Source organism: Cygnus olor, chromosome 3 (genome assembly GCF_009769625.2).
Source record: "Cygnus olor isolate bCygOlo1 chromosome 3, bCygOlo1.pri.v2, whole genome shotgun sequence".
In the NCBI taxonomy this organism is placed as follows: domain Eukaryota; kingdom Metazoa; phylum Chordata; class Aves; order Anseriformes; family Anatidae; genus Cygnus; species Cygnus olor.
This window is the reverse complement of record NC_049171.1, coordinates 48,856,619-48,881,951: the sequence shown is the minus strand read 5'-3', so window position 1 is coordinate 48,881,951 and position 25,333 is coordinate 48,856,619. Positions and strand designations below refer to the sequence as shown.

General features: G+C 42.3%; 2 protein-coding genes across 3 annotated transcripts in view; one reads left to right on the top strand and one right to left on the bottom strand.

Annotated features, from left to right (window-relative positions):
• The first annotated feature begins 2,586 nt into the window (after nucleotides 1–2,586).
• CD164 (CD164 molecule) lies at nucleotides 2,587–13,998 on the top strand. The gene is made up of 6 exons (XM_040551640.1): nucleotides 2,587–2,845; nucleotides 4,510–4,599; nucleotides 6,030–6,101; nucleotides 8,522–8,647; nucleotides 9,905–9,982; nucleotides 10,933–13,998. The coding sequence occupies exons 1-6, from the start codon at nucleotides 2,737–2,739 to the stop codon at nucleotides 11,091–11,093; spliced, it is 636 nt and encodes a 211-aa protein (XP_040407574.1). The 5' UTR covers nucleotides 2,587–2,736; the 3' UTR covers nucleotides 11,094–13,998.
• An 87-nt stretch (nucleotides 13,999–14,085) lies between these two features.
• Nucleotides 14,086–25,333, bottom strand: part of LOC121067299 — an 89,974-nt gene continuing 78,726 nt past the window's right edge. For both annotated transcript variants that reach the window (XM_040551599.1, XM_040551600.1), the window contains exons 43-47: nucleotides 24,437–24,589; nucleotides 21,452–21,661; nucleotides 19,329–19,443; nucleotides 16,406–16,536; nucleotides 14,086–16,278 (exon numbers count right to left, since the gene is read on the bottom strand). In XM_040551599.1, coding sequence (XP_040407533.1) covers nucleotides 16,237–16,278; nucleotides 16,406–16,536; nucleotides 19,329–19,443; nucleotides 21,452–21,661; nucleotides 24,437–24,589 — 651 coding nt within the window. In that variant the 3' untranslated portion in view covers nucleotides 14,086–16,236. The remainder of the gene's footprint in view (nucleotides 16,279–16,405; nucleotides 16,537–19,328; nucleotides 19,444–21,451; nucleotides 21,662–24,436; nucleotides 24,590–25,333) is intronic.

Sequence of the window (25,333 nt, the reverse complement as noted above, 5' to 3'; positions counted from 1 at the left end):
TGATGAACAGTGAAACAGTAAAGGAAGAATCTTGTTCGTCTTGATAACCTCAATCCACCTCAATCAAAGCACGTGCCGTGGGGCTGTATCCAGCCCTGATCGGACGCACCTTCACGGAAGGTTTTGCAATCCTACCCGCCTCTCTGCGCAAGGATTAGCTCAGGTTAGCAGGCTCTGAGCACAGGAGTCAAAGTACTAGCAGTATTTTGAAAGATTACAAAGGTTAAAAAATCATTTTGCAGAATCCAACAATGCACCAATATGTAATGGTATGAAGTACCCCAAAACCAATTTGGATGCTGTATTTTCCCCATCAAAAACCACACAGGTGAAATAACAGTTTTGAAACAAACAGAAATGTTTGCAAATTGAAACAAACGTATGTTCCCTTCAGTTTATCTGCTACATTTTGTTTTATTCATTGCCACCATCCCAGACTGCGGTCAGCTCCCCTGACACGTCTTCAAAGCCCCGTCATTATTGTCTTGCCCAGCACCAGCAGATGCAGGGCGATCTGCTGTGATTCCCGGGCATTTACTACATTTAAAATGTGCTTCCCTAAAATGGACATCTGCAGACCCTTAGGCTTTACCCATTTCTGCCAAGTGCTTTGCATACGTTTCCAGTAACGCAGTGCTTGCGTCCTGACATTCAAAGCAGAGGTAAATGCCTTACTGACCACTAAGTATATAACGGCGTAACGAGAAATGAATACAGTGATGAGTCTGGTATTTTAAATCCAACAACAACAACCCTGACTGCCGTGATCCTGCTGACCATATTCCTCAACAAAGTCCCGAGATGCTGACTTTAAGAAAAAACAGGCAAACCACATTTATCATTCACTTGGAATCCCACCAGCCCCCAGGATTACAGGACAGACATATTTTCACTCACTTGTGGAGACAAGCTATAGCTGTAATTCTTGCCCTGCTGGTAGTCTTGGGTCTGTTTGGATTAATTCACTTCATTTTCTCCCCAGTTTTCCAAATATGCACATACTATTTTTTATCAATCATCTTTTAACAATCACATTTAGCATATATCCTATTTGTTTGCAGTTTAAAAAGGATTGCTGTCCTCATGAAACACAGGTCACAGCAGGCAAGATGCTGCATGTTAAACCTGTGGACATCTGCTGGACTGTCACTCAGTCCCTCATAACACAAAACACCCTATTATTCACTGCTGAAAATACATTGAATATCATAACCCCCAAGAGCTGCAAAAAGGGAAAACCCGAGTTCAAATAACGCCTGATGCCTAGTGAAATGACGAGGGACTGACCCAGTGAATCAAAGCTGGCAGGATGCCAGCAGATCCTTGGTCCTTGTCCCAGCAGGACAGACACCCCTGCAGCATGGCCAGCAGGGATGAGCGGGAGCCATCAGGAACTCCCGGCTTCAGCTGCAGTTTCGGCAGTGCTGCAATATCTATTTATGCTGCTCCGCAACTTATTTTACATGCTGCTGATTCAAAGTCATAACAGAAACACGGTATTTAAATAATGGATGTGGAAACTATTTCTTCTCATTAAGGAGCCAGCAACTCTAATCATACTGAGGGAATAACCGAGCTGTGTCACACTGGCATGTGCAGATTGAAAGGTCACTGAGGTGGCGTGACTTCTCTACCTTTGTCACTTTCCTGAATGGAATTTGAATGCCGTGGAATTCACAACCAATAAGACATGTCAGAGCATCTCACCACAGCATCTAGAAGGTGCCCCTTTATACCACAAAATTCATTTTGTCTGCTGTTTTCTTTTTTCTTCTGTTTTCTCTGTGAGACTTTGTAGGAAGGCAAAGTGCTAGCCATCCTACACATCCCAATAGACGATGGCACAGAACTTCTTCACCCAAATTATGTTATCAGCAGTCACAGAATCACAGAATGTCCCTGGTTGGAGGGGACCCACGAGGATCATCGAGTCCAGCCGCTGGCTCCACACAGGACCACTCCAAAATCAGACCCTGCAGTCCTTGCCCAGTAATCCCGACAGGTGGCTTGTCTGAGAGCTCCTGATGCTGTATCGGCCTCGTGGCAATAAAACACCTTCTGGCAAGAGAGTAAAATGGAGGATTAAGCTAGAAGTTTATTTGGCAGTCTCCTCCTCTGTTGTGCGCAAGCCCAGCTCATGCTTAAGAGAAACGGGAGAATTTTCCCGATTTAATCTTTTCTGTTCGTCTTTCACTCCGAGGGCACCTTTCCCAGACCAGCACCAGAACCGGGTTTGCCCTGCAGCTCTAGCCGGGGGCTCCTGTGTTAGGAACACCACATCTGTTTGCCTCGGTTTCCCAACATTTGCCTGCGTCGGCGTTGCACAAGGCGCTGAGGCAGCCTGACAGACATTTTTATTTGCAGAGGGCATACACTGCCTGAGGGGGAAAGAAAGGACCGAGAGAGGGGAAAAAATAACACCGGGAGGGGTAAAACTCCTCAGCAGCGAGAGAAGCCCCGGGACGGGCGACCGGGACTGAGGGGGCACGGCGCCGGTTGAAGCAGCCCCTACCCGCCCTCACGGCTCCAACGGCCGCCCCCTCACAGCGGGCGGGGCGCGGCCATTCGTGTGACGCGGCCGGGGCGAGGCGGGGCCCGGCGGCGCCGCTCAGAGGGTGCGCGGCGGCGGCGGGAGCGGAGCGCGGCGGGGCTGAGGGGAAGGGAAGAAAGGGAAGGGAAGAAGGGAAGCGCCGCCGAGCTTGAGCCGCCAACCAGCGCCGCGCCGCCGCCGCCGCCATGGGCCGGGGAGCCGCGCTCCCGCTGGCCGCCCTCTGCCTGGCCGCCCTCTGCGCCGCAGGCGGCGCGTGGAGCCGTTGGGCGCGTGAGGTCGGCGAGGGGGCCGTTGGTGAGTGCCTCGCGCCCTCCTCCCCTTCTCTTCTCTCTCCCCCCCCCCTTCCCCTCCCCTCCCCTCCCGGCCGTTGCTGACGGGGCAGCCCCTCCCCTCCCCTCCCCCCCCCCCCCCCTCCCCGTCCGGTGCCCGTCGCTGTGGGGCGCTCGGCTGCCAGCGGGGGCCCCTCAGGGCTGCCCCGGCCCCCCGGGGGGTCTCTGCGGGTGGTGGTGGAGGGGAACAACCCGTCTGGCAGCGTGTTTCTGAAAGCTTACCGTGTTCCGAAAGTCTCTCGGTCCTGGAGTTGTGAAAGGCTGCTCCTTCCCCGTGGGAGTGTGGGAGAGGTTTGAAGGGAAACTAAAAGTCCTGAGGCGCCGGGTATGAGCCTGCTGTCTCTGCAGGTGGGCTGTGCCAGGTCTTAGTCTGAGTACCAGCGAGGGATTTCCAAAGGTGAACGTTGTTTGTTTGTCAGACGTGAATCTGTGCCTGTTACCTGGAAAAAAAACAAAAAAAAAAACAGCTTTTATCTGGGATCTCTTAGCAAGGAATGGCCATATACCCAATGGAGTGGTTTAAGTGGTACCTTTTGGAAGGGAACCGTGTGGAGACAGTTGCCTCCCTCACTGATACGAACAGGCAAAGATCTTATTGCATCTCGTTGCTTCTAAGAAACATAAAGAAATATCACTGGTATTTCTAGCCTGATCCTGCCATACCCAACAGAACGTCCAGCAGGATTCAGGCGTAATTCAAATCACCAGGATACTGAAGGTAGAGAGTTGATGCCTTTCTGGTTATCATCTGGTTGTTTCGATTGCCAAAAATCCACGAATAGCCAAGCTCCCTTCGCTGGTGAGCAGAGCAGAGAGAGGCGGGAGGTCATCCATCGGTGCCTGGAGGAGGTGGAAATGTATGTGGAATGTGTTGGAGGCTGTGGCGTAAAGAGCCGTGTGTTTTCTGAATATGATGAGTGTGTGACTAAGTCTTATTCAAAACTAATGCAGTGAAATTGTAGATTGGCAGAATTTGTTTGATCCAGACACTGGATGTGTTGACATTGTGGTTTTGAGAGGACAATGTGTGGCTGAGATTGACATTAAAAAAAGCAGCCGGACTGGTTAGGTTGCTGGCTTCTGCTGTGATCAAACTGGGGATAGATTGACTTTGTTTCTGCTTTCCTTTATGTGCATTTGTATATGAAGTCCTCTAGGCTGCTGTCTTTATTTCCCTTAAATCAGCTGCTTTCTATTGCAGGATTCTCTCTCCTTTTTTTTTTTTTTATAGCTGGCTGTATTAACAGATACATAATCAAAAGGAACCAAGCTTTTACCATGGGAGGTTTCAATGAATTACTTTGGTAGCTTCAATTAGAGCAGTATATTTTCTGTTGTCTGTCCAGGTTCACTATAATTAGAGGTTATTTGAGGCATATTCTTAGTGTATATGTGAGGTTTGGTTTTGGAGTATCAGTAGTGTTGGGAGGGAAATGTAAATGCATCTGACGAGACACAAATACAAATCGTAGCTTTTAGGAGCAGTTAGTTCAGTGAGAATGGTTGTGCCTTAACCCAGGAGGTTCATATATGAGAGATTATGCATCTAAGGATTGTTTCCGTGGGTGAAGTTGCTCTCTTTACAGTGCTAATTTTGACCTAACCAGTGTATCTGTGTCTTCTTTTCAGACATCTGTGGAAACTTTTCTACCTGTGTTTCATGTAACAGCAATGACACATATCAAACAGGCTGCCAGTGGATCAAGTGTGGAGATGCAAGTAAGGAAGACTACACGATGCAAATCCTTTAATCCAGCTAGACGTATTTTATCTGTATTAATGTTCACTACAGCAAATACATTGTTCTGTTTGATAACCTAATGGAGGATGAATTCATAATTCGTATCTGTTATTCAGTAAATTTGAAGTTCTTCTCTGAGACAATTGAAAATGTTCAGAATAAGCCCAGATTTGTAAGGCTTCTGATTTGAATCTGCTGCTGATGAGCTAATGTTTTCCAGAATGTCAGCAGAACAAACTGGTCACTTGTGCTTATTGTTAAGGGGTCAGGTCACGAGTGGGTTGTGACATGCAGGTGCATCCCAGTGTGGCCCCTTTTGATTCTGTGCCATAGACCTGGTCACAGACACTGCGCCTGAACTGAAATACAGTAAGGGAAAGGAATCCATTAAATAAGATCAGTTAAGAGTAGTGTTCCTAAAACTAAGAGTTGCAACCCACCGAAGGGGATGTAGTGAAGTCAAAAAGAATACAAAGCACTAGCTGGCCTCGTTCAGAACTTTGTTTTCCACATTATAGGGGAGGTGGATATAAATACTTCTAGGTGACCTCTTGTTGAGGAGATAAAGCTGCTGTTGACAAAGGCATATGAAGGCTACAGAAGTAGTCCTCAGGAGGATCGTGTACACTTTTTAAGTGAGGTGGATATAGGTAGAATAAGAAAACAGAACGGCTTGGCTGTAATAATGTTCTTATGGATAGACTATGTATGAAGGCTGAGGATGGTTCAGAACTGATGAAAAGAATTTGGAACGTTACTTGTCCGGTACAAACGTCCTTCAGGAAGGTGCACTGCATGCACTGTCTGACCAGCAGGCAGATCTCTCAGGTTTTTGAAGTAACTTCTTTGAGGGCAGAGAAGAAATCTGAGTCGAGGAAAGAGCAGACAATGAAAAAGAAACGGATGTCTTAAACAGTTACAAGGTCAGGGATCCATTGAAAAGCTGGAACTAAGTTTTGCTTGCATGGAGAATTTAAGACAGTAAGAATTCTATACTGTTTCCATAGAGACGCAAAATATTTAACTTGAAAAGTGTCACAAATAGTAGAAACACTGCCTAATCTTTATAGGCTATAAAGGAGTGTCAAGCTCTGCTGTTACTGTAAAATGGTCTTTAACCAAGTATGTATAGTGCTTAAATGTTGAGCAATAGAGTAACTAGTGAAAGAATATACTAAAACTTCTCTAACTTTTAATTGTTAATATAAGACTGAGGTTCTGCATATTGAAGTGGTTTTAATGTTATCCTAGCTAGAAGATACTTAGTTTATCCTGAGAACAGTTTATTAGCATTTAAAAATATCTACAGTAGCAGAACTTTTTTTTTTTAAGAAAACAAAGCATTTTTTTTAAAGTATTTTTTTAAGAAAAAGAAGTATTTAGAACTTGTTCTTTCCTTTTCTGACAGACTATACCTGTGTAAAAAGAGCAGAAGTAAATAGTTCAATGTATAACGAATGTGCGGTTGAAGAGTGTTCATGTAAGTACTTAGATATTTTGCTTCCAGGTTGTTTAAAGTGAAGCAGTCTCACCTGCAACTCCTTTAACGTGGTGACCTTTGTTAATGACTTCTACAATTTACGTACACTTGCACAAGTATGTAAATAAGCCCTTTGCTTCCAGCTTAAACCTATGATATGACATAAAAATACACAATTTTATTACGTGTTCAGTAACTGCTACTGTTGTTGTTTCAATAAGCTTGATGTATTTTAATAGATGTGTCTCCTCAGCTAGTGCCCTGTTTTCTTGTATTGAAATGGATGAAATTCCCTGTTAGATACAGCCTATCCCATTTAGAAGCACCTCAGAGGTGTTTGGGAGCTTAGCAGTATCCTCAAGAGAGTAAGTTTCATATTAAACAAAAATTTTCACATGCTAAATTCTCTGCTTTGTCTGAGAAGTAGTAAACGGGGGGGGAAACTTAGAAACCTACCGGTTTTGTTAACTTGCAGAGCTCTTCGTGCAGTCTTGAAATGCAGGGTCTGTGTCACAGAACCGCATAAGGTAAAACTTTCCTGCTGGGCACGTGCTTGGTTGCATATATACCGTATGCTTTTCATTAATTTGTGCTTGTTCTGTAAACGTGCTTTGCACTGTATGAATAATTCAAATGAAATCTAGAACTGTACTTTAGTGAAAGCCCCCCTAATCTTTTTCCAAAAGCTGGCAAGAAATGGATTTTAAAATCATTTTTTCTGGTTTTAAGATGCAGGACAGTAAATGAAAAAGTTCTTAACGCTCGTGTGGATTAGTTCAGGAGTGCTGTTGGAAGATGTTGGCTCGCGCCAACAAAGGTGAAGCTCCCATGCTGCTGTAGGCTATCTTGTGGTGGTAGTGGCCAGTCAGAAGTAATTCTGCCAGACTTGAACTTCTGTATTGTTTCTAAAATGGTACCAGTACCAACTGCGTCTTAATCAGGAGTTAAAATCGGTGGAAAATTCCAACATTGTATTTTTTCAGTGCTTTCCAAAAGTATTAAAATGCTTTGTTCTATACCTAAGAGTAGAATTCCTACCATCTGTTCATGTTAAACTTGTAGCGAGGCTATTGGGATGGTGTTCAGCTTCTGCATATTCAATAAAACTTCGCTGTAACCTTTAGCAGAGAACCTTAGTTGAGGACAGAGGGACCTGTATGCCAGAGGAGCTCTGCATTACCGACGGCAGCTGGAAGGTGGTGTATCCCAAACAGCTTGACTTGGATGGTTACAGCAGGCCTAGTGTTGTGCGTGGGTTAGCCAGCAGTGGACAGCGGGGCTGTAAATGGGTACGGTGGCAGTAGTCCTGTACCTCACCTGTCCGTCCTGTGAGGCTGAGGGGCAGGAGTACCTGGGTGACTTGGTGCTGGTCCTTGGCTGTAAGGCAGCGGAGCTCAGTCGGCTCTGAGACCGGGTGGCTGGGGAAGGGAGGATGCCAGCTCTCGTCACCAGCCTCCTCCCTACTCCCCAGCTGTGGCTGGTTCCTCCTGCTGTACAAGCAAGGGTTCGGTTTTAATAGGCACCGTGGAAGAGTTAAATTAGTGATGTCAATCACTAACGTGGATGGATGGGAGCTCTTAACGAGCCAGTGGCATGGCTCAGCGCTACCTCTGGGGGTTGACATGGAAGTATGTTACTGTGGACCTAAACTGGCTTGAGGCCAGGCGTAGATTCTGATGTCTCTCTAGAATCAGGCTGCTCTGGTTTCCCTCCATGCCAAATTGCTTCAAGATGCCAAAAAATATTAAATGACTCTGAGCTCTAAAGGCTTCTGGACATAATAGTATTCCCTCAGGAAGCTCAGGTGTGAGTGTTCATAGTGTGATCAAGTGCTGTCCATGTGGGATTAGCTTGGTTAATACAGTAAGTTGTAGAAGGCTTCGCAGGTTTTTCTGCTAGTTTTTTTTACACCTATACTAGCTACAGCCTTTGGAACAGAGGCTCTCAAATTGTTGAGGATGTCCTAGTTCCCATCCCCCCTGGCTTCAGCTGTCTAACCACTCTGCTTTCTGGTTGACCTTGGTAGGTCAGGTTTGCTTTTCTGAGCAGTGAGGTCAGGAAGCAGTACTGAATACCTACTTTTGTGTTGTGTAAAACCTACACAGTTTATGGTTGTCCAGGAGGGCTGTTCTACTTTCTGTTTGCTTTGAGGAGCCTGAGTTGCTGTAGTCAACAGGGATCTTGCATTCTAATTTGCACTGTGAGGTTGAACACTGGGTTGATTGCACTGCCTGTGACAAAGTCTACATGTATTCATTTATGCAACTTGTGCTTAGTTGAAAAGATTGTTAGTTCAACTGGTTAGAAATTACAAACCAGAACTACAGAAGAATTCAGAGTCCCTAAAACTCAGCCTGCTACTGTTCTTCTGTTAAATACTGTTGTTGATGTTTTTAATGTAACTTTTTATTCTTTCATAGCTCTTACAACTACTCCTCCCGTTACTACGCTGTCATCCAATACCACAACACCACCTTCCAATTCTACTACAGCGTCTTCCAATGCTACCACCACGACTTCTGCTACCACAGCTCATCCTACTATAGGTAATATGAAGGAGCATGACCCGGTGAAGTGATGAGTGGATGCATAGGATCACTTAGTAAACTGCTGCTTGAACTTGAAACTGTAGTGGCAATTATACTGTGGTATACCTTGCTAGGATTGCTTCCGTTGGCCTCTGTTGAACATAGAATGGCAGTAAGCTAGGGCTTAGTGAAGGAAAACGAGGACAAGGGCTTTTTCTGCAGATCACTGTAGTAGCATGACTGCTTAACATCTGAAGTGTGGAATACAGGAATGGTCTCAAGGCTTGGAAGAAGTGGATTGTATAAACCATGACAGAGAATTTTTTCCTTCCAATATAATTAAGAATTGGCTCAGTGGTAATTGTTTGAATTACATTAGTCGTTTCCGCAAATCATGAGTTCTTACGAGCTTGACTTTTTGTTGCCCAGTCCAAAAGCTTGTTCTTTTACACGCTGCCATCTTAACAGTCAGGTTCTAAAGATCTTGTCTTCAAAAGCATCTGATCCTTAAAGGAGCTGGGGGGTTACAAGAGCTGTACTTGATTATGCTCATAACAGCTTAATGTACAGAGCGGTGATGATTAGCTATCAGTAAATGAACAAATGTTGGCATTTGTCCTAGGTACGTAGTAGAATACTCACTAATTTTTAGTAATACTAATCTTGGGATGGGGAAGGTCAGAGAGCCAGATTTCCATATTAAGTGAAGAGCTTTTAGGAGACAGTTTAGCTACAGGTGAAGCGTTTGCGTATTCCAATTATGATGTTGGCAGTTAGTGTTTTTAGGAAACATTTTTTTGGTGTTTTGTGTTTATCTCCTGCCTAGAGATAGTGCATTTAATTACTTAGGTACAATAAATACTGACTGACTCTAAAGGCCACTTAGTGAAAGTCCTTGGCCTTGATGCAGATTCAGTTGTCTTCAGGCAGCTGTCCTGATTCTTACTGAAATAACATTTATGTTAGTGTTTGAAAGAAGGGTTTTCTGCCTCAGTGAAGATCCACTCTGATTTGTGGAGAGCCTTGAAATATTCGGATAACAATGGTATGGTCAGTCTGTAAGTTTAAAAAAAAGGAAAAAAAATCCTTGTTGCAGAAACTTGGCTTAATGCCATGCAGCTGAACATGTAAATAGCATTGGGTACAGTCTGAGATCAAAACCTATTCTTGCTGAAACAAAACAAACCATTTATTTAAGAACTTAAATACTTGCAGACTTTGCTCTTGAAGCTTATGATATGTGCATGCTGTCTGAATTTTTCTTCTCTCAAACAGCTAACACCACCAATGCAACTACACATGCTCCTATGCCTACAACCACCATTACTCCAGTCACAACAACCAGTATTCCAGGTAATGGCTATTATTAGTATAGCTGAAGCATAAAACACTTAGAAATTGGTGTTACTTACTGTTGCCTTGAAAGGCACTTTTGATGTTGTACCAAATTTAATTTTGCTGAGGTTATATATGTGTGTGTGTATGCATGTATGTAGCAAGGTAATAGCCTGACTAGCAAGGCGAAAATGTTGGTGAAGTGGTGAAACGTTAAGTGCCAGAAATGTGTTGGTCAAACTAAATCAACTGGCCACTTCTAATAACATGTCTGAAAGTCATTAGTAAAGTCAGCTGCAGGACTTACTTCTGGAAGATGTGTTATTTTTCACTTGTAGCATGGGATACCTTTTAAAAAAAAGAAAAAGTGTATGTATAGGGGGGTGCATCCAGTGGTGGGAATAAGTAAGTTGTAGTATTTTATTTCAGCATTAGACCTGAACATGCTGTTTCATTAAAAGCAGTAATGAGGTGAAGCTCTTTAAAACTAGCCATCAGCAGATGGCTGATACTTCTAGATTCACGTGTTTTGGCTTCAGTTGAGTTCTTTAAGTATAATTTCTGGAGTAAAGTATGATAGATGAAAGATAATGCAAATTTAGGCAAAAAAAAAAAGCAAGCAGGAAAAATTGGAAAATAGGTTTTGACTGACCATATCCATATTATACTATGGAAAGGAGGAAAACTTTGGCTTTTTGAAGTACAAATGTCCAGCTGGGACTTGCTCAGTATTGAGGTCCAAAGCAGTTTGGCTATAAATAATCTCTATCTTTTTACAAACATTGCTTAATTAAAATTTCAGTATCACTTACCTAAATGCAGCTGGTGGCATACCTTTACTTACATGTTTTGTTTTTATTGGTGTTCAAATGTCATGTCTGAGTAATCTTAATAGGAGCAAGCCAATGCTAGAATCTGTAAAGTTGTAAGCATTGTACACTCACAAACTGCTTTGTGTCCTTTGACAGGTACAAATGCTACTGTGACTCCTGCACCTTCTTCACGCAAGTCTACATTTGATGCTGCCAGTTTCATAGGTGGAATTGTCCTTGTTCTGGGTCTGCAGGCTGTTATTTTCTTTCTGTACAAATTCTGCAGGTCAAAAGACCGAAACTACCACACACTTTAGGACCTGTCACTTTATAATGGACTAGTAGCCCAACACCTGTAGTTCACTGAACCAAAATATTTTCTGTTGCTCATGGAAGACAGCAGTTCATAATATCCTTTAAATTTCTAAGAGAAGACTTCAAAAGAATATTTTTGCAACATTATACTTGGCAAGAGGTAATATGAATCTCTCCAACAGGATTACTTGCAATATGCTGCATGGGTTCTAATGGCTGTCTTTTCTTTAATGGCTGCTGATGTGGGACTTCTTTTTTTTTTTTTGATATGCCAAATGTAGATGTTCAAAGTCTCCTACTCAGTGGCAACACTGTCTTGAGTAGACAATCTCATGACTTCCTATGAAAGCTGATTTAATCAACGTTTGATACAGTATCCCTTCAGTTTTATTAAGATGTGAATTATTGGTGACTGACTTCAGGGAGTGAAATACCATTTATCCTAGCTTGTGACTCACATAGCGTGTTGCTAGAAAGCTGAACAAAATTGTAGAAGTAGATAGTGTCATAGTGGAATCAAAGAACCCTTTTTTCTTTTTTAAACAGGAAAAAAAGGTTGCCTGATAAAATAATGCATTCCAAACAGAAATCCCATGCCCTTTCCAGCTAATGTTGCAGGTGGAGAGGGGATGTATGGATAATGCTCGTAAAGGGGAAGTGAAGATTAGTGCCTTAAAAGACTAAAAATTAGTAGGCTGTGAAAGTGTCCCACCTATCAAAGATAAATAAAACTTATTTGGTACTAGCTTTATATAGGAGAAAGGAGTATGTGTGACTTAAGCATTCCAGTTTCAAAATCTTCTGCATTGAATAACTGTCCCTTGCTGACCTTGTTTGCAAGTGAAGGGAGTATGGTACAGTAATGTTCAGCTACAAATTAGCTGTAAGTCGTTTACCTTTTTGTTCTGGCATGCAAAGACCATAAAACTGAAGTGATAGAGTAAGTACAGTTCACTCCCTGTGTGAAAAGGCAACGAATTACATTTATACTTGAAATACTGGTGTTTGGGGAAATCCTGACTTATCTTATTCAAATGCAACTTGATTTCATTTTTTTTTTTAACCTTCCTGTGTCTGCTGCAGGAGCAGTTAAGGGTAGTCAGAGGATTGCTGTAGTCCTGGTAGTGTCAGGGCTGTATCTTCCATGAGCCTCATTCCTGGTATCAGGTTTGTTAGACCCTGCAGGAAACTGGTTAAGGAAACTTATTCAGCCAAATGCTTTTCTTTCTTTTTTTTTTTCCCCTCCTTGGCTGGATCACCCCTGTGATCTGAGTGTACGCAAAGGTACGTCATTTCCAAAGTAGACCTACTTGAAGACCCTCAAAGATAACCCCACAGGAAAAACTGAAGTAAAAGATAAAATGAAATGGTGGGTGTAGCACTTGAGAGTAGCTCTTGATGATATGACTTGATCATCAATTTCAGGATCATCTGTAGTACTGTCTTACTAGCTCTGATCTGACTTAAATTTGGCAGAAATGCAACAAAAGGATAGCATTAATGCAGGTAATAGTCATGGCAGCGTAGCTTAGACACGAAGCAAATCAAGTGCACTTCATTTGCAAATCACGTAAGTGCACGGTGTTGCTTTCTTATGTTCTGGTTTGAATGGCATTGTTTCTGTTGTGCTGCATAGAAAACTCAAATTACTACAAAATACAAAGGTTATTCACCAGTACTGTATCCTTGAGTTTATGAGCTTGTGGTTTTTCTAAGCAAACCTAAGACAATCAGCTCAGGTTTATTAAAACAGAAGTGAGCAGCCAGCTTCCAGCAACAGTGTGTGTGGGTTAGATGGTATTATCCTTGGCCTTATTGTGAAATCACTTAATCTCTCCTTTCCCTATCTCAGAACTATTTTATTACCTTTCTTTGTTTAAAAAGATATCCATGAGCTTGTATTCTGTGCTTTGAAGTGAGCAAAATACTCTCCTAAAGTGTGACAGAGTTCTCCTCAGCTCAGCAAAGCAAACTGTATTCGTAGTGTGTTATATATATATATATATATATTTTGCCTCCAAGGGCTATTTTTTCGGAAACTTGCAGAAAAATGCTACAGAACACTTCATAGCATGGAAGATGTTGCCACCAAAAAAAGTTGTTGCTCTGTAATATGTTGCTAAAATGCTTATTCATGAGCTATGCTGATTCTGATTTAGGTTGTAAAATACACTGATAAAGCAAATGAAAATAATTTTCAAGTGCCTTAAAATTGCTTAATCTTTTGCCTCTAATTTTGTTTAAAAGGGTAGAAGGGATACTTTGCCTTAGTTACTAAATTTTTCTTGGTGCCAGCAGTGGCTACTTTCCAAGACTTTAGGGAACCCAGGATCTCTGACATGTACAGATACCAGTCTGAAAAACTCGAGCTTGTACTGCGTCAGTTCAGTTGTGTTCTGGAAGGCCTGCGTTGCGCATTGCTTGCTCATTAGCCTTGCTGATGAGGTGTAATCCACAGCTTCCAGAGTTGGGGCTGGGGTCGTTTCCTGTTCAGCTCTTTGTGGGGAGGGGGCCTGGCTTGTACGTCTCCACCCTGCGCTTGGCTGCCTCACTGTAGAAGCGAATTAGTCCTTTGCGAAGTTGCAGTATTGGCTACTCTGTGCTGTGTACTAGCAAGTAACCTGAAGTAACAACTTGCAGTTTTTCTCGGCCTTGTGTTTTGAAGTGGAAGGTAGCTCATAGATCTGTAGTTTTATTTGCCCCTAAATCAATTTTAGGCACTGAACTGTAGTGACTTTTCAAGTTATCTGGCTTTTTCTTGAAGCCAATTGTGCAAATATCAAGCTGTTATCTTATGAATGTTCTTTGCAAGTGTTGCTGTAAAAGTTTATTTTGTCTTCAGTGGAAGAAAACTGAAACAGTTGTAATCACAAAACCAAATTGATAAATAAAATCTGTTGAATGGAATTTTACTTGTAAACTTTCTTTCATGTGAGCAATCCCAGAGGGGACTGTCTGCCAAGTTTCTGGAGATAAGAACTGTTTTCTACGGTAGTCGAACACTGGGGAAAGCGTGAAAACAAAATCTTTGAAGAGTTGATCTGGCTCTCTGAAGTTGTTAACTTTGCACTTGGTGTGTACAAAAGTAGGGATTCAAATCTAGAATTGTCTCAAAAAAAATAACTCTCAATTAAGCGATGAAATTTTCTGTTAGATTAACCCTGTTGTGCTTTGGCTGTCAGGTCAGAACAAGGTATTTATCACGTGTTCCACCTGTGACAACCTGTAAGTCTAATGCTGAATGTTCCTTTTTCCAGTAGGAAAGTTCATAATACTGGATGTCTGCCTGTAAGGTGAAAGAAGGGCTGCAGTCTGTGGCTCCGGGCAAGCTGTTAATGTTTGTGTTAAAGCATTTCATGTTAAGATCTCTAGCCTACACGAAAAACGTGTTGCTCTGGATCTGATTTCTCTCCTTGATTACACAGAAAAGACAAGATATTTGCTAGGCAGTAAGTGTCAGAGTATGCTTGAAAAAGCGAACATAGGGTGTGCAGTTCTGTAGTCACACACTGACTGAAACTATAACCAGCTCTGAGTGAACTAACCTCAGTAGTTCCACATCGTGACCTTGATGGTTTTTTGAGTAGTCAAGTGCGAATGCGTCACTAGGGTAGTAGTGGCATAACTCGGTCAAATACGAGAAATCTGCAGAACTTGAGTACTGTTTCTGGAAAGGCTGTATGGAAATGGAGGAAACCTAGAGCTTCCTGATGTGTTAAAGTTATGCCTTCCAGAAAATCATCCATTACATCATGCAGTCAAGCACTGAATTAAATTTGTCACAGTACAGCACTGAAAGCCTTTGCAGGATTCCTTTTTCTTACAGTACTAGCCTTGTGGTACTGCTTCTCTTGGAGGGTAATCTTCTGTAGGTGCAGCATTCATTCAAAATTCGTCTTTGAATTTTGCTGTATCAAGCTCCCAAAGGAATACTATATCAAGATACTGCGATTATCCTGAGCCATCCCTTCCCTTTTTACCACTGCAATGGCGTGTAAGTGCTTCTTGCAGGGGATGTCGTTCTACTTCCAAATTGGCTTCTGGTTCCTGGAACGTATGACGATCACATTTGGTAACTCCGTCAGCAACAGCTGGCCTTACATAATTATCAGTCCCCCTTTTATTCATTTAAGGCATACCTTAAAAAGAACTCATGTTATTCAATAACTGATTCCACAGCATTCTGATTATATTGTGACTTGTTTTAATGTAGTACTGTAGCAGCAAACTTGAATGAAATAATAATGCTTATGCCTTGGTTATTTATAAATGAGGTGAGTATTGTTACTCACGTCCACAAGCATCCAGTGACCTGGGTGATGCTGATAGGCATGTAGGTTAACATTCTAACTCATCATCAAAAGCTGCAGTACAATCTGACACATCTCTGAAAAACAGCTTTGATTCCTGTATTGGTTCAGTTATAAAAGCAATGGGTTTACATGCGAGAGCGATGCAGATAATGGAGCGTGAATTTATGCATTTTCTTCTAGTAGTGCAGCACTGTGCAAGGAGCTGCTCTCCTTCCCCTTTCTAGGGGGAAGGGGAAGAAGGTGCTAGGGAAGGTAGAGGTGCTGACTCTTTGATTCATTTTTAAACGTTAGAGGTTCACTGCACAGGCAGCAACCTCCGGGGGTAAAAGCAGCCAGGCAGGATGTGGTGGTGTTCAATGGTTGCAATAGGGAAGCAGTTTAACTAAAACCACTTTTGCTCTGAGAACTTAGCTGTGCTTTGCACGGCTGTCTTCCAAGGTTACCACAATAAAAGGAAGCCTTTTAGTTTTGATTGGTATCCTTGCCTTGCTGTGCTGTGCTGCAGCAGTGGCCATCAAGGGAGGACGTGCAGTGCTGCTGTTGCTCAGAAGGAGGATCTCCATCACCCAGTACCTGGTTAGAGGGTTAACTGGCTGTAGCTGGTAGCACTGCATCCAAATGTGTTGAAGTGTATGTGCACAGCACTGGGGCATTGCTGCCTCCCTTCAATTTGTGTGTAAATGGTGCTTCTCTTACCCAAGCTGGCAACCTTGAGGTAATTTCTGACATGCCCTGAACTGATTAAAAAATACATTTAGGCTTACTTCTGGAGCAGTCTCTGTTCCTGTAGCTGCAGGAAGACAGCAGGAAGAGGCTTTTCATTTAGGTGTGGTTACGGCCTCTCTGCTGCGCTCTCCTTCCATCTGCTAGGTACCTGAAAGCATAAGTAACAAATAGGAGAGTCACCAACCATCTCATGGTACTCCAGGGGTGTGTGGAGCAAGCATGTTGCTTATTTTGCAGCTCTCTCAGACTGCTGTTACCAGTGCCAGTGTTCTTACTGTCTTTGGTCTTTGAGCATTTCTTCTTTTTACGGTGCTGCTTCTTGGGTCAGGATTCGAAGGGTGCCGCTTGTAATCCAGAAGCAGAGTGGATGCTGAAGGCCTGTTCCTCCGGACCTGAGCTGCAGAACCTGGAGTGTTATTGACAACACAGCCAAAGGGGAACTTGAGTTGAATAAATGCCACAGCTGTTGTTTCTGATCTCTAGCAGAATGTTAACAACAACAACAGAAAGAGAGTGAGCTGTGAAAGCTCAGGGCAGTGCTAACAATAGCTTGCCTGGCCTGCACAAAGTGGTTCACTATGATCTTAACACGAAGCAGAAAAAAATTATTTGCAGTATTTTTACATAACAGCTCACTCTACGCTCTTTTCATTCATAGTAATGAAGGTATCAGCATTTATTTCTCCAGCAGGAAATAGATCAGTGAAGCAAAAAAATTTGTGCCCAATTACATGCACCTATTTTCCCCACAACTCTGATTTCTGTGGTCCCGTTAAAAGCCAAGATCAAAAGATGTGCGAGTGGAGGGCTTAATAATGTACTCCTCGTGACACAGTGCCCTGGTGAATTCCAGTCTTTGTCCTTTTAGGATTCTCAAAAGCAGAGATGCAGGCACTCAACACCACCCTTCAGCCTGCTGAACAAAATGCTGTGGTTGGCATCACCCCAACACGATCTAACCCTGGTTGGTATCTGTGTATGGCGTGGCATTGCCATACCGCATCTAAACCATCCCTTAGCCTTGCCAGTAACTGTAGGTGAGAAGTGAGGGTGTTTTGCTGCGTAGCTGTAACCCTGCACTTTCTGGGAAGGTGTTCCTCTTCCTCAGCTATGATGCAAAATGTTTGGGACTGTATAGGTTAGCTGTTTCTGGTGTTATTCCAGGACGTCTGTCCAAGCCACTTGGCCTCCCGTGAAGCACCAGGAGAGCAGACAAATCTCCCAGAGCTACCCACAGGCAGACCGCAGGCAGTGTCTGCAGCCTGGAGCAGGGGGCTTGAGAGAAGTGACTACACAAGCACCACAGGAACCCAGGGAGAAGCGCAGCAGCTGTTTTACACTGCCCAGACAGGCCATGGCTCAGCACAGCTGAGAGGGAAGAAGAGGAAGATGTGAAGATGGAGGAGGAGGAGCACAGGAAGAGCTAGAGGACGTGGCTTAGGTTGCTCAGATCGGGGCGGGGGGGGGCTAGAACTAGATGATCTTTAAGGTCCCTTCCAACCCAAACTATTCTATGATTCTCTGATTCTATTCTTATAAACCAGCTGACGGCCTAGCCTACGCAGGTAATTCCTGGAAGTGATGTGACTTGTTTCAAAAACAGCTTTGCCTTTACAGTCAAAAAAGGGCTACTGCAAATGCTGTAGGTCTGAAGTCAGGTTAGTGTTACTCAGACTAGTACAAAAGACAGATTTTTTACATGATGTAGGTCTGGATTGCCTTATGAGCAGTACTAGTATTAATGCATCAAAAATTACAGCTATTTAATCTTGATATCACCTGGAAAATGACTTCTTATACTGGTTGTACTATGGGACAACACATCTGCAGTATTCCTCCTACCTTTTTGAAGGGAGAAAAAACACCTCACAACATTCATCTACAGATGAATAGAAAAAAGAGAAAAAGGTAGCTAGAATATATTGCAGAGGTTCAGACTAAGTGTCTATAGCTTGATGGAAGTCCTCTGTTTACAACAGAGAGCTCCAAGCTCCTCAGAGAATTTCTCCATCATGTTTAACAATGGTAACTTACTGCAGGGAAAAAAAAATCTCCATTCTCACCTGCTTTCCTTGTGCTCAGTAGCATCAGACTTAGAATTTTTGCACAAAACTTTCCCCTGAACTTGATTGTTTTAGAGCCATAGAAACCACACAGATGTGTGCATTAATTAAAGATACCTCCCTGTGCTTTATTTCTCCATGATTGGTTCATGTCTTGTCTTAAGCAGTGTGCTAACGAGCATTTCTCAGTTTCCTCTGGCAGGAATAACTAGCATCTTCCTGCAGAAGGAAACTGTAACTAAATCTGTGGTACTTCTTCGTGTACTTCGAATATGTACTTCGAGAATGTACTTCGAAGAATACTTCGTATTCTTCGTGGCATAGAGCTGCACCTTGAAAGATCATTGTTTATTTTTTCCTATTTATTTAATTTAATAGGAATTTAGGTATCACCCATTGTCTGCATGAGTTTCTCAGGCTGAAGCCCCAGTAGGATTTTGATACCACAGAGAAAAGCAGCAATTTCAGGCAGACAGGAGTAGAAATCCTTATTTGAATGTTCTAAGCTACGTGAATTATGTAAGCATCGTATAAAAAAAAAAATAAAAAAAAACCTAACAAGCAGCAGAGAAAGAAGATTTTTGTTAAAGCTTTAAGTTCCAGATTAAGCTGTTTAAGGGCTAGGAAGTTCTCACCGCTGTTCTGAGCTCCTCTAAAGACACCTACACTCATAGGCATGCAGCTCATCAAATTACCAGTGTACCAATTTGTTTCACTGGTCCACATGATTTGTGAAGACCAGAGGCACTAATGAAGCCTGATTTCCTACCACTTGGGATCCTTGGTTTCGTAATTGCCTACTCCCCTGAATGCAGACCCCTCATGTTTCCCCTGATGTCCCTACAAAGCAAAAGATGACATAAGCAGTGGTTTAAAGCTATTAAGTTGGGGCTCAATGTTTCTTGTACTGCTTGAGCAGCTAGCTGCAGTGAGGGAAGGAATCACTTCCCGAGACTGATTTAGGTCTTTCCCTTCCACCGAGGCACTTAAGTTATGGAGGAGGTCTTCTCCTCTTTCCTACTTGGCTGAAGCTGCCTGGTGGTTCAAAGGTTAAGGAGGGATTCAGGGAGGTGGACACATAGCTCATAAGACTTATTTCACCAAGAAAACAGGTTGCAACACAATCTGTCTTTACCTGCAGTCACATTCCTCTGGGAAGCTTCCAGGCCATAAACTTGACACGGTAGTTCATCAGCGTGCTGGAAGGTCTCCAGTTTGAAACTGCACTCTTGGGTTAACTGGCTTCCTATCTAAAAGGTGTAAAAGGATTAATGGCAGCAACAAAAATTCATAATCCAGCAACTCTGGCTCAAAGCAGGGGCCTAGATTTAGAGGAAAAAAATGTTGATGCCCTGTGTGCGCTTGTGAATGAGAGACCATCACTTCTTGCTGGTTGTAATAATCTGTAATTACAGCTTTGCTGAGCGTATCCATGATGCCTCTAAATGCAAAATACAACAGAAATAGGGCAAATTGACATTGTCATTATTGCTTAATTGGAATCTGCATTTCAGGCTTTGCAGGAGGAAAATAAAACCAGTACAGAGGACTTCTCTCACTGTTCTCTGTGTGTAACCCTACCTCCAGTTTCAGGGCAGAGGTATGTGAAAAAACAGGCAGCTTTTCCCTCATCTCTCCCACAGACTGCGCAGTTTACCAGCCAAGTTTAAATACAGAGCTTGCTGGTGTTAATGATCACAGGTGCTACCTGTGGCCGGGACTGCTGCATGGCAAAAGCCTCCCCACTGCAGTTGCCATTGCCCTCTCTGCTCTCCTCAAAGGCTGATCCAGCTGTTGCTACCTCTGCTCTCTTGAAGGGTTATTTTGCAAACACAGCAAGCAGAGCACCATCAAAGACAGAAAACACTGAAATCAGTGGCCTCATGTCTGCACCCACTGCTTTGGCTGTGTAGCAGTCTCTCACTATCCTACGATTTTGCTGAGAGAACATACCAGCAGCCTGGAAATTATTCCCAGCAGAATGGCATTTGTCATCCTGACTCTTTCTGGAAAACAAACAATCAATGCTTTCACCTTGGTGCTTCAGATGACTGAAGACAGAATATACTTGCTTGGCTTACAGGAGAGGCATTCAGACACATTTACAAGGCGCTTTCTCTCTAGATCAAGAACACAAGGGCTAGGAGACTTCAGTGGTAGCAAAGCTGTCAGTTAGTAGATGGATTCATCTAATTAAACTCTAATCAAGCAGTTTCCAAACAGTATTTTGTTCTACAGGCTACACGACAGAAGAAACACTGCACATTTCACAGCCAAGAGCCCACTCTACCAGCTGCGCTATCCACAGAGATTTACTTGGCCAAACCATTTTTAAATTGAAGTATTTAAATCTCTAGAGTCCTTTTTACAGGGGGATGCTCTTAAAGTGGACCTGGCTACTCAGTTACACTAAATCCACGACTAGTAATGCAGTAACCAATTTAAAGTCAATACATCAGTTCGGTACAATGGCATCAGTCTACTTAAAATTAGTATCATTTCCATGGCCAGACGGAGTTAAAGCTGTCCCCTTCCCCCTATGTTCATTTGGCAGTTCAGAATCTGGGAAACACCAGTGTAATGTATGCGAAACAAAGAGGTAAGGGCAGAGGGTTTATGTCACGCACAGTAGATAAAGCAAAAGGACAGCAGTTTATCAGCTCTGCAGCACTGGCACAGAGGTAGGAAAGCCCCGCCTGGGAGATGTCACAGGGAAGTGCCAGGCACTCCAGACCCAGTGGCCCCAGCAGGGAGACAGATCCCCAGTGAAGCCCCCCTTTACCCTCACCCCATTTAGCCTGGTGACCCTCTTGTCACCAGGTGGTTGCAGCAGAGACGTGGGGCATACCACTGGGGGAAGCCCCTGCCGGGGACACAAGGCTGTTCTGTCGAGCACTGTGTGCTTGTTCCCACTGCACCAGCACTTTACATGAACTCCCACAGAGTTTATTTCTAAAATAAGGGGAATGATACTCACTCTGTAGGGCAAAGATACTGAAGCAAGCTCAACAGCTACCAGAAACATAAGATGCCACCCAAAGGTGGAGCGTGACCCCAAGCACCCAGCACATAGTGCCCAGCACAGTGCCACTTGCTGTGAGACCCTAGTCCACAGCACCAGGTGGGCTGCTGTGAAGCACCGTGAAACTCAGACACTTGAGAGGATACACTCAAATGTAGCTAGACGATGTTAAAACTGGAGATGCTGCTCCAGAAATGTTATCATTTCTGCTCTTTGAGTGCATACTTAGAGTTTACCTCCTGCATTTCTTTTTTGATCCTTTTTTGTTGAAGTTGGCCTATTTTAGAAGACCTTTCAGCTCCCTTGGTCAGGCATTCCAGTCTCTGCTCTTTTTCTTCCATTTCTTCAAGCATCTTCTCCACATTTTCAGCTTTCATCGCACTGAGAATTTCTCTTTTCCTAGCTTCTTGTGTCATCTGATGTCCCATTTCCAACAGCATTTGTTTCTACAACACAAGATCATGAAAGTTTCAGACTTGGATTGCTTCCCCCAATTCTCATACCCACCTTTTAGATTTCTTTTTAAACCCTGGTGACCAGTCCTGAGATGTCATTCCCAGCTGAGCTGAATGAGGAGAGACCCCATACCACATGGCTTGGTGTTGAAGAGAATGAAATGTTGGTAAACAAATCTGAATTATCTTCAGATCTTATGAAAGGAACAGTCAGACCTAAACTCAAAATAAAATCTGGGTTGCAGGAAAGGGGAGCACATGGGAATCGTAAGGGGGAGTGGGAACAGAGTTTTGTATTTACAGCATTGCTTGTGTGAGAGAGAAGCCTCAAAACACCATTTGTGTGTAGAACTTGTTCAATTGCAAATAAACAAGAAGGCAGTTGTTTCCAATTTCCTCGTTCTGCTGTAATTTGCTTTCTGCAACCAGCCTCTGGTCTGCATGTGGGACTTGTCTTTAAAAGCAAAGTATAAACAAGGAAAGAGAGGGGAAAAATGAGCATGGCATTTTCAAACATTGCTGTTTATACACTGTGTGTGGAGAAAGCCAGTAAGTGTGGCTGCATTTTAGAATCTGTATCACAACTGAATGCAATGGTATTACAAATCACACATATTAGGTCAAGCTGTCCTGTATAGCCAAGGGCTGTGGAATGGAGTCTGCAATTTGTAAACATCTTCATCACTATCTATACAAAGGAAAGAATTAGAAATGAGAGAAAGAACCAGAAGCTGATGTCAGAAACTGAAGGAAAAAACAAAACCAATAACAAAAACAGCTACTAGAAAGATGGTAGGTGCAGTGGGTCTTTTGGAAGTAAATTGGCAGCTTGTCTGTTCAGAAAACCAATTTATCATCCAAAGGCAACACCATACCAGCAAAAAAATCAGAACACAAAGTCAGAACTCAAAGCACTCAGGCCCCAAATATTTTTCATTGGGAAGCTCTCTAAGCCATACTAAGACTGGAGGTTCATAGACCAACAAGCTCAGGATGGAACAATTAAGCATCAGATTTGTCTTTTTAATATCACATGCCACAACATTTACATCGATTACTGTTGTACTGGAATGAGCAAGTTGGTTTAGCTAAGCCATCTTTCTCAGAAAGGCATCTGGTCTTGACTTAAGGATACTCAGACGTATTGTCATTTCCATGGTTAATCACATTTTGAAAATACTCTTTCTTATTTCCAATTTTCAGTTTGTCTGTCCTCCAATTTTAGGTACTGCCTCTTGTTACACCTTTCTCTAAGGACCTTTTAACATCTGCTGTTCTCTCCCTACAAAATAACTGGAGACTATAATCAAGCCACTTTCCTTTTAGATAGGCACAATAGATTGGGTCCTTCTCTAGACTGTTTTCTGCAGCCTTCAAATCATTTTTTGTAATCCATTTCCACATCCTCTTTGTATTTTCTCATCTTTTTATAGCACACTCTGGAACCAGAGGCAGTATTGCAGCATGTTGTACACAAACCCATTTTAATGTATATGTGTTATTTTGCTGGTTATAAACTAAAAGACTGCAGCATCCATCCTTTCCTTCCACTGCATTCATTTGCCTGTTACAATCCCTGTCCTTTGTAGGGCTGCTGTTATCCTGTTCTGTAGAAGCCTTGCTTTCTTCTCATTCTATATCTACTCATAAACAGCAATATTTCTTGGAGGGATAGTTAAGTTACCAAGCTCTCTGTACAACTCTGTACACCTGCTCTGCCCACACCATTATTCACTAAATGTGGCTCATCAAATTCACTAACATTCCTACTCAAATATGTCATCAGTAAACTTTTTAATCTATAATTTTGCATTTATTTCCAAGCCACTGACCAAAATGTTGAATACCGGTAATTCTGCTACCAGTTCCTGTAGAAATCCATCAGAAACCATCTTCGTTTAATAAAAATAACACATTTTTAAGACGTCAAAAAATCTAGTTCTTAATCCATGTAGCTTTTTTATTGATACTGCATAATGCTAAAGTTTAAAATACAGAAGGTGTATGCTGCTAACTCACATGTTACAAGGTCTTTCCAAATACGTATTACATCTCGAGCATTATGCGTATCTATCTAACTTGTAATCTTATCAGCAGAATGAAATGAGGTTGGTTTGACAAGGCTTATTTTCCATAGTCATGTTACTTGGCATTAATTATGTTGCAAGTGAAGGGTACAGTTTTCAGTTTGTCTTTGAGGAACGAGCCATTTCAGCACATGTAGCCATGTGTAGAAGGGAGCTAGTTGTGGCAGTGATATATCCATGAAGCTATTAAGATGGCAAAAAACGTGAAATGATTTTGTTGTGGGTTTAATGACAACATGTCTAAATGTTTCCTTGAAATTCAATGATTGGGTAGAAGATTAATAGCCTCAAGATCTGTAAGTTGTTTTTTTTTTTTTGCCTGTGGAATAAAATATCAAATGTCTTTTTTCTTCTGCAAAAACATAGATCAAGCAATGTTGATCACATACATGAATATAGTGCCTGCAGCTGTCATTTTGGCATGTGACTTAAACTTTATACAAGATGCTACAGTTTTTCCCTAGTCCTCTCTACCTGAAGTTGTGAAAAAAGCTCAAATGAACACACTATTTCAATGCTATAAAATACATATCTAGTTTCAGTAATTGTATCATGCAGTTGGTTTTGAATCCATTTCTCTCAAAATAACAGTAGGCAAAATCCTCATTAAAGCAAGTGAGATGGAGAGGAGAATTCAGCTTGCTATGCTGATGAATCTGGAGATCTTTAACTCAGATACCTGTTTATGTAGCAGTTTCTTTAGCTTGTCGTTGTCTGCTTGAGATTTTACAAGAGCTTTCCTTATGGACGTGAGCTGACCCTCAAATGAAGTCACCTCTTGTTCTGCCATCATCTTAGCATTCAGACACTCTTTTTTGTTTTGAATAGCTTCCTGTAAACAAAGTAAATAACAGCAACAGTTATGAGAGCAGTGATTTTCTCTCTTCCATATAACAGTAGGTTTCTTGAAAGGTAATCTCTAAGAGATTTTTAGTAGAGCAGGATTGAATTGTTAATATTTTCTTCTAACTGAGGCTGGATTATTTTAAGGCAAAATGGGGAACAGAATGGACAGGAGAGGTTCATTAAAGGGGAAAATCTGCATATTTTTTTCTTGCTTTGACCAGAGTTACAGGCATAATTACTCCAGCTGGAGATGACAGTATTTTTTAACTAAAATAATAACAATCTTTCATGTGGGTACTACTGCACCTCTTTAATTACATCCACATCAACAATTCAAGCTCTTTTGTGTAAACAAGCTCAGAATAAAACTTCATCTTGTTTGTGCATTAGAAAGAGCTGTCCATCTACTAATCTGTTTATTCCTTCATTATCTGTAAAGGAAAAATGTGTGTGATGTAGCTTGTTTTCCTTCTGGGTAGGGTCTTTTTGTTTGTTTTAAACACAAATGTAAAGGTATATGTATATACATGATACTATGTCAGTCACAGATTTAACAGCTCTTTCTCCTTTCCCATTATAAGCAAGGTCCAGGATCCTCTGTACTTGGAGTGGAGGACAGAGAAATACCAGTTCTTAGATATGCTGGGTCATTGCAGAGTCAGACACAAGAAAGTTCTGTCTCAGCAAGATGAGCTAGTTTATCATTTAAAAAAGCCAAATTTTCCCATTT

Coding starts and splice junctions, on each gene's coding strand:
- CD164 (XM_040551640.1), top strand. CDS start 2,737: ATGGGCCGGGGAGCCGCGCTCCCGCTGGCCGCCCTCTGCCTGGCCGCC. Junction 2,846..4,509: donor GGTCGGCGAGGGGGCCGTTG/GTGAGTGCCTCG, acceptor TCTTCTTTTCAG/ACATCTGTGGAAACTTTTCT. Junction 6,102..8,521: donor TGCGGTTGAAGAGTGTTCAT/GTAAGTACTTAG, acceptor ATTCTTTCATAG/CTCTTACAACTACTCCTCCC.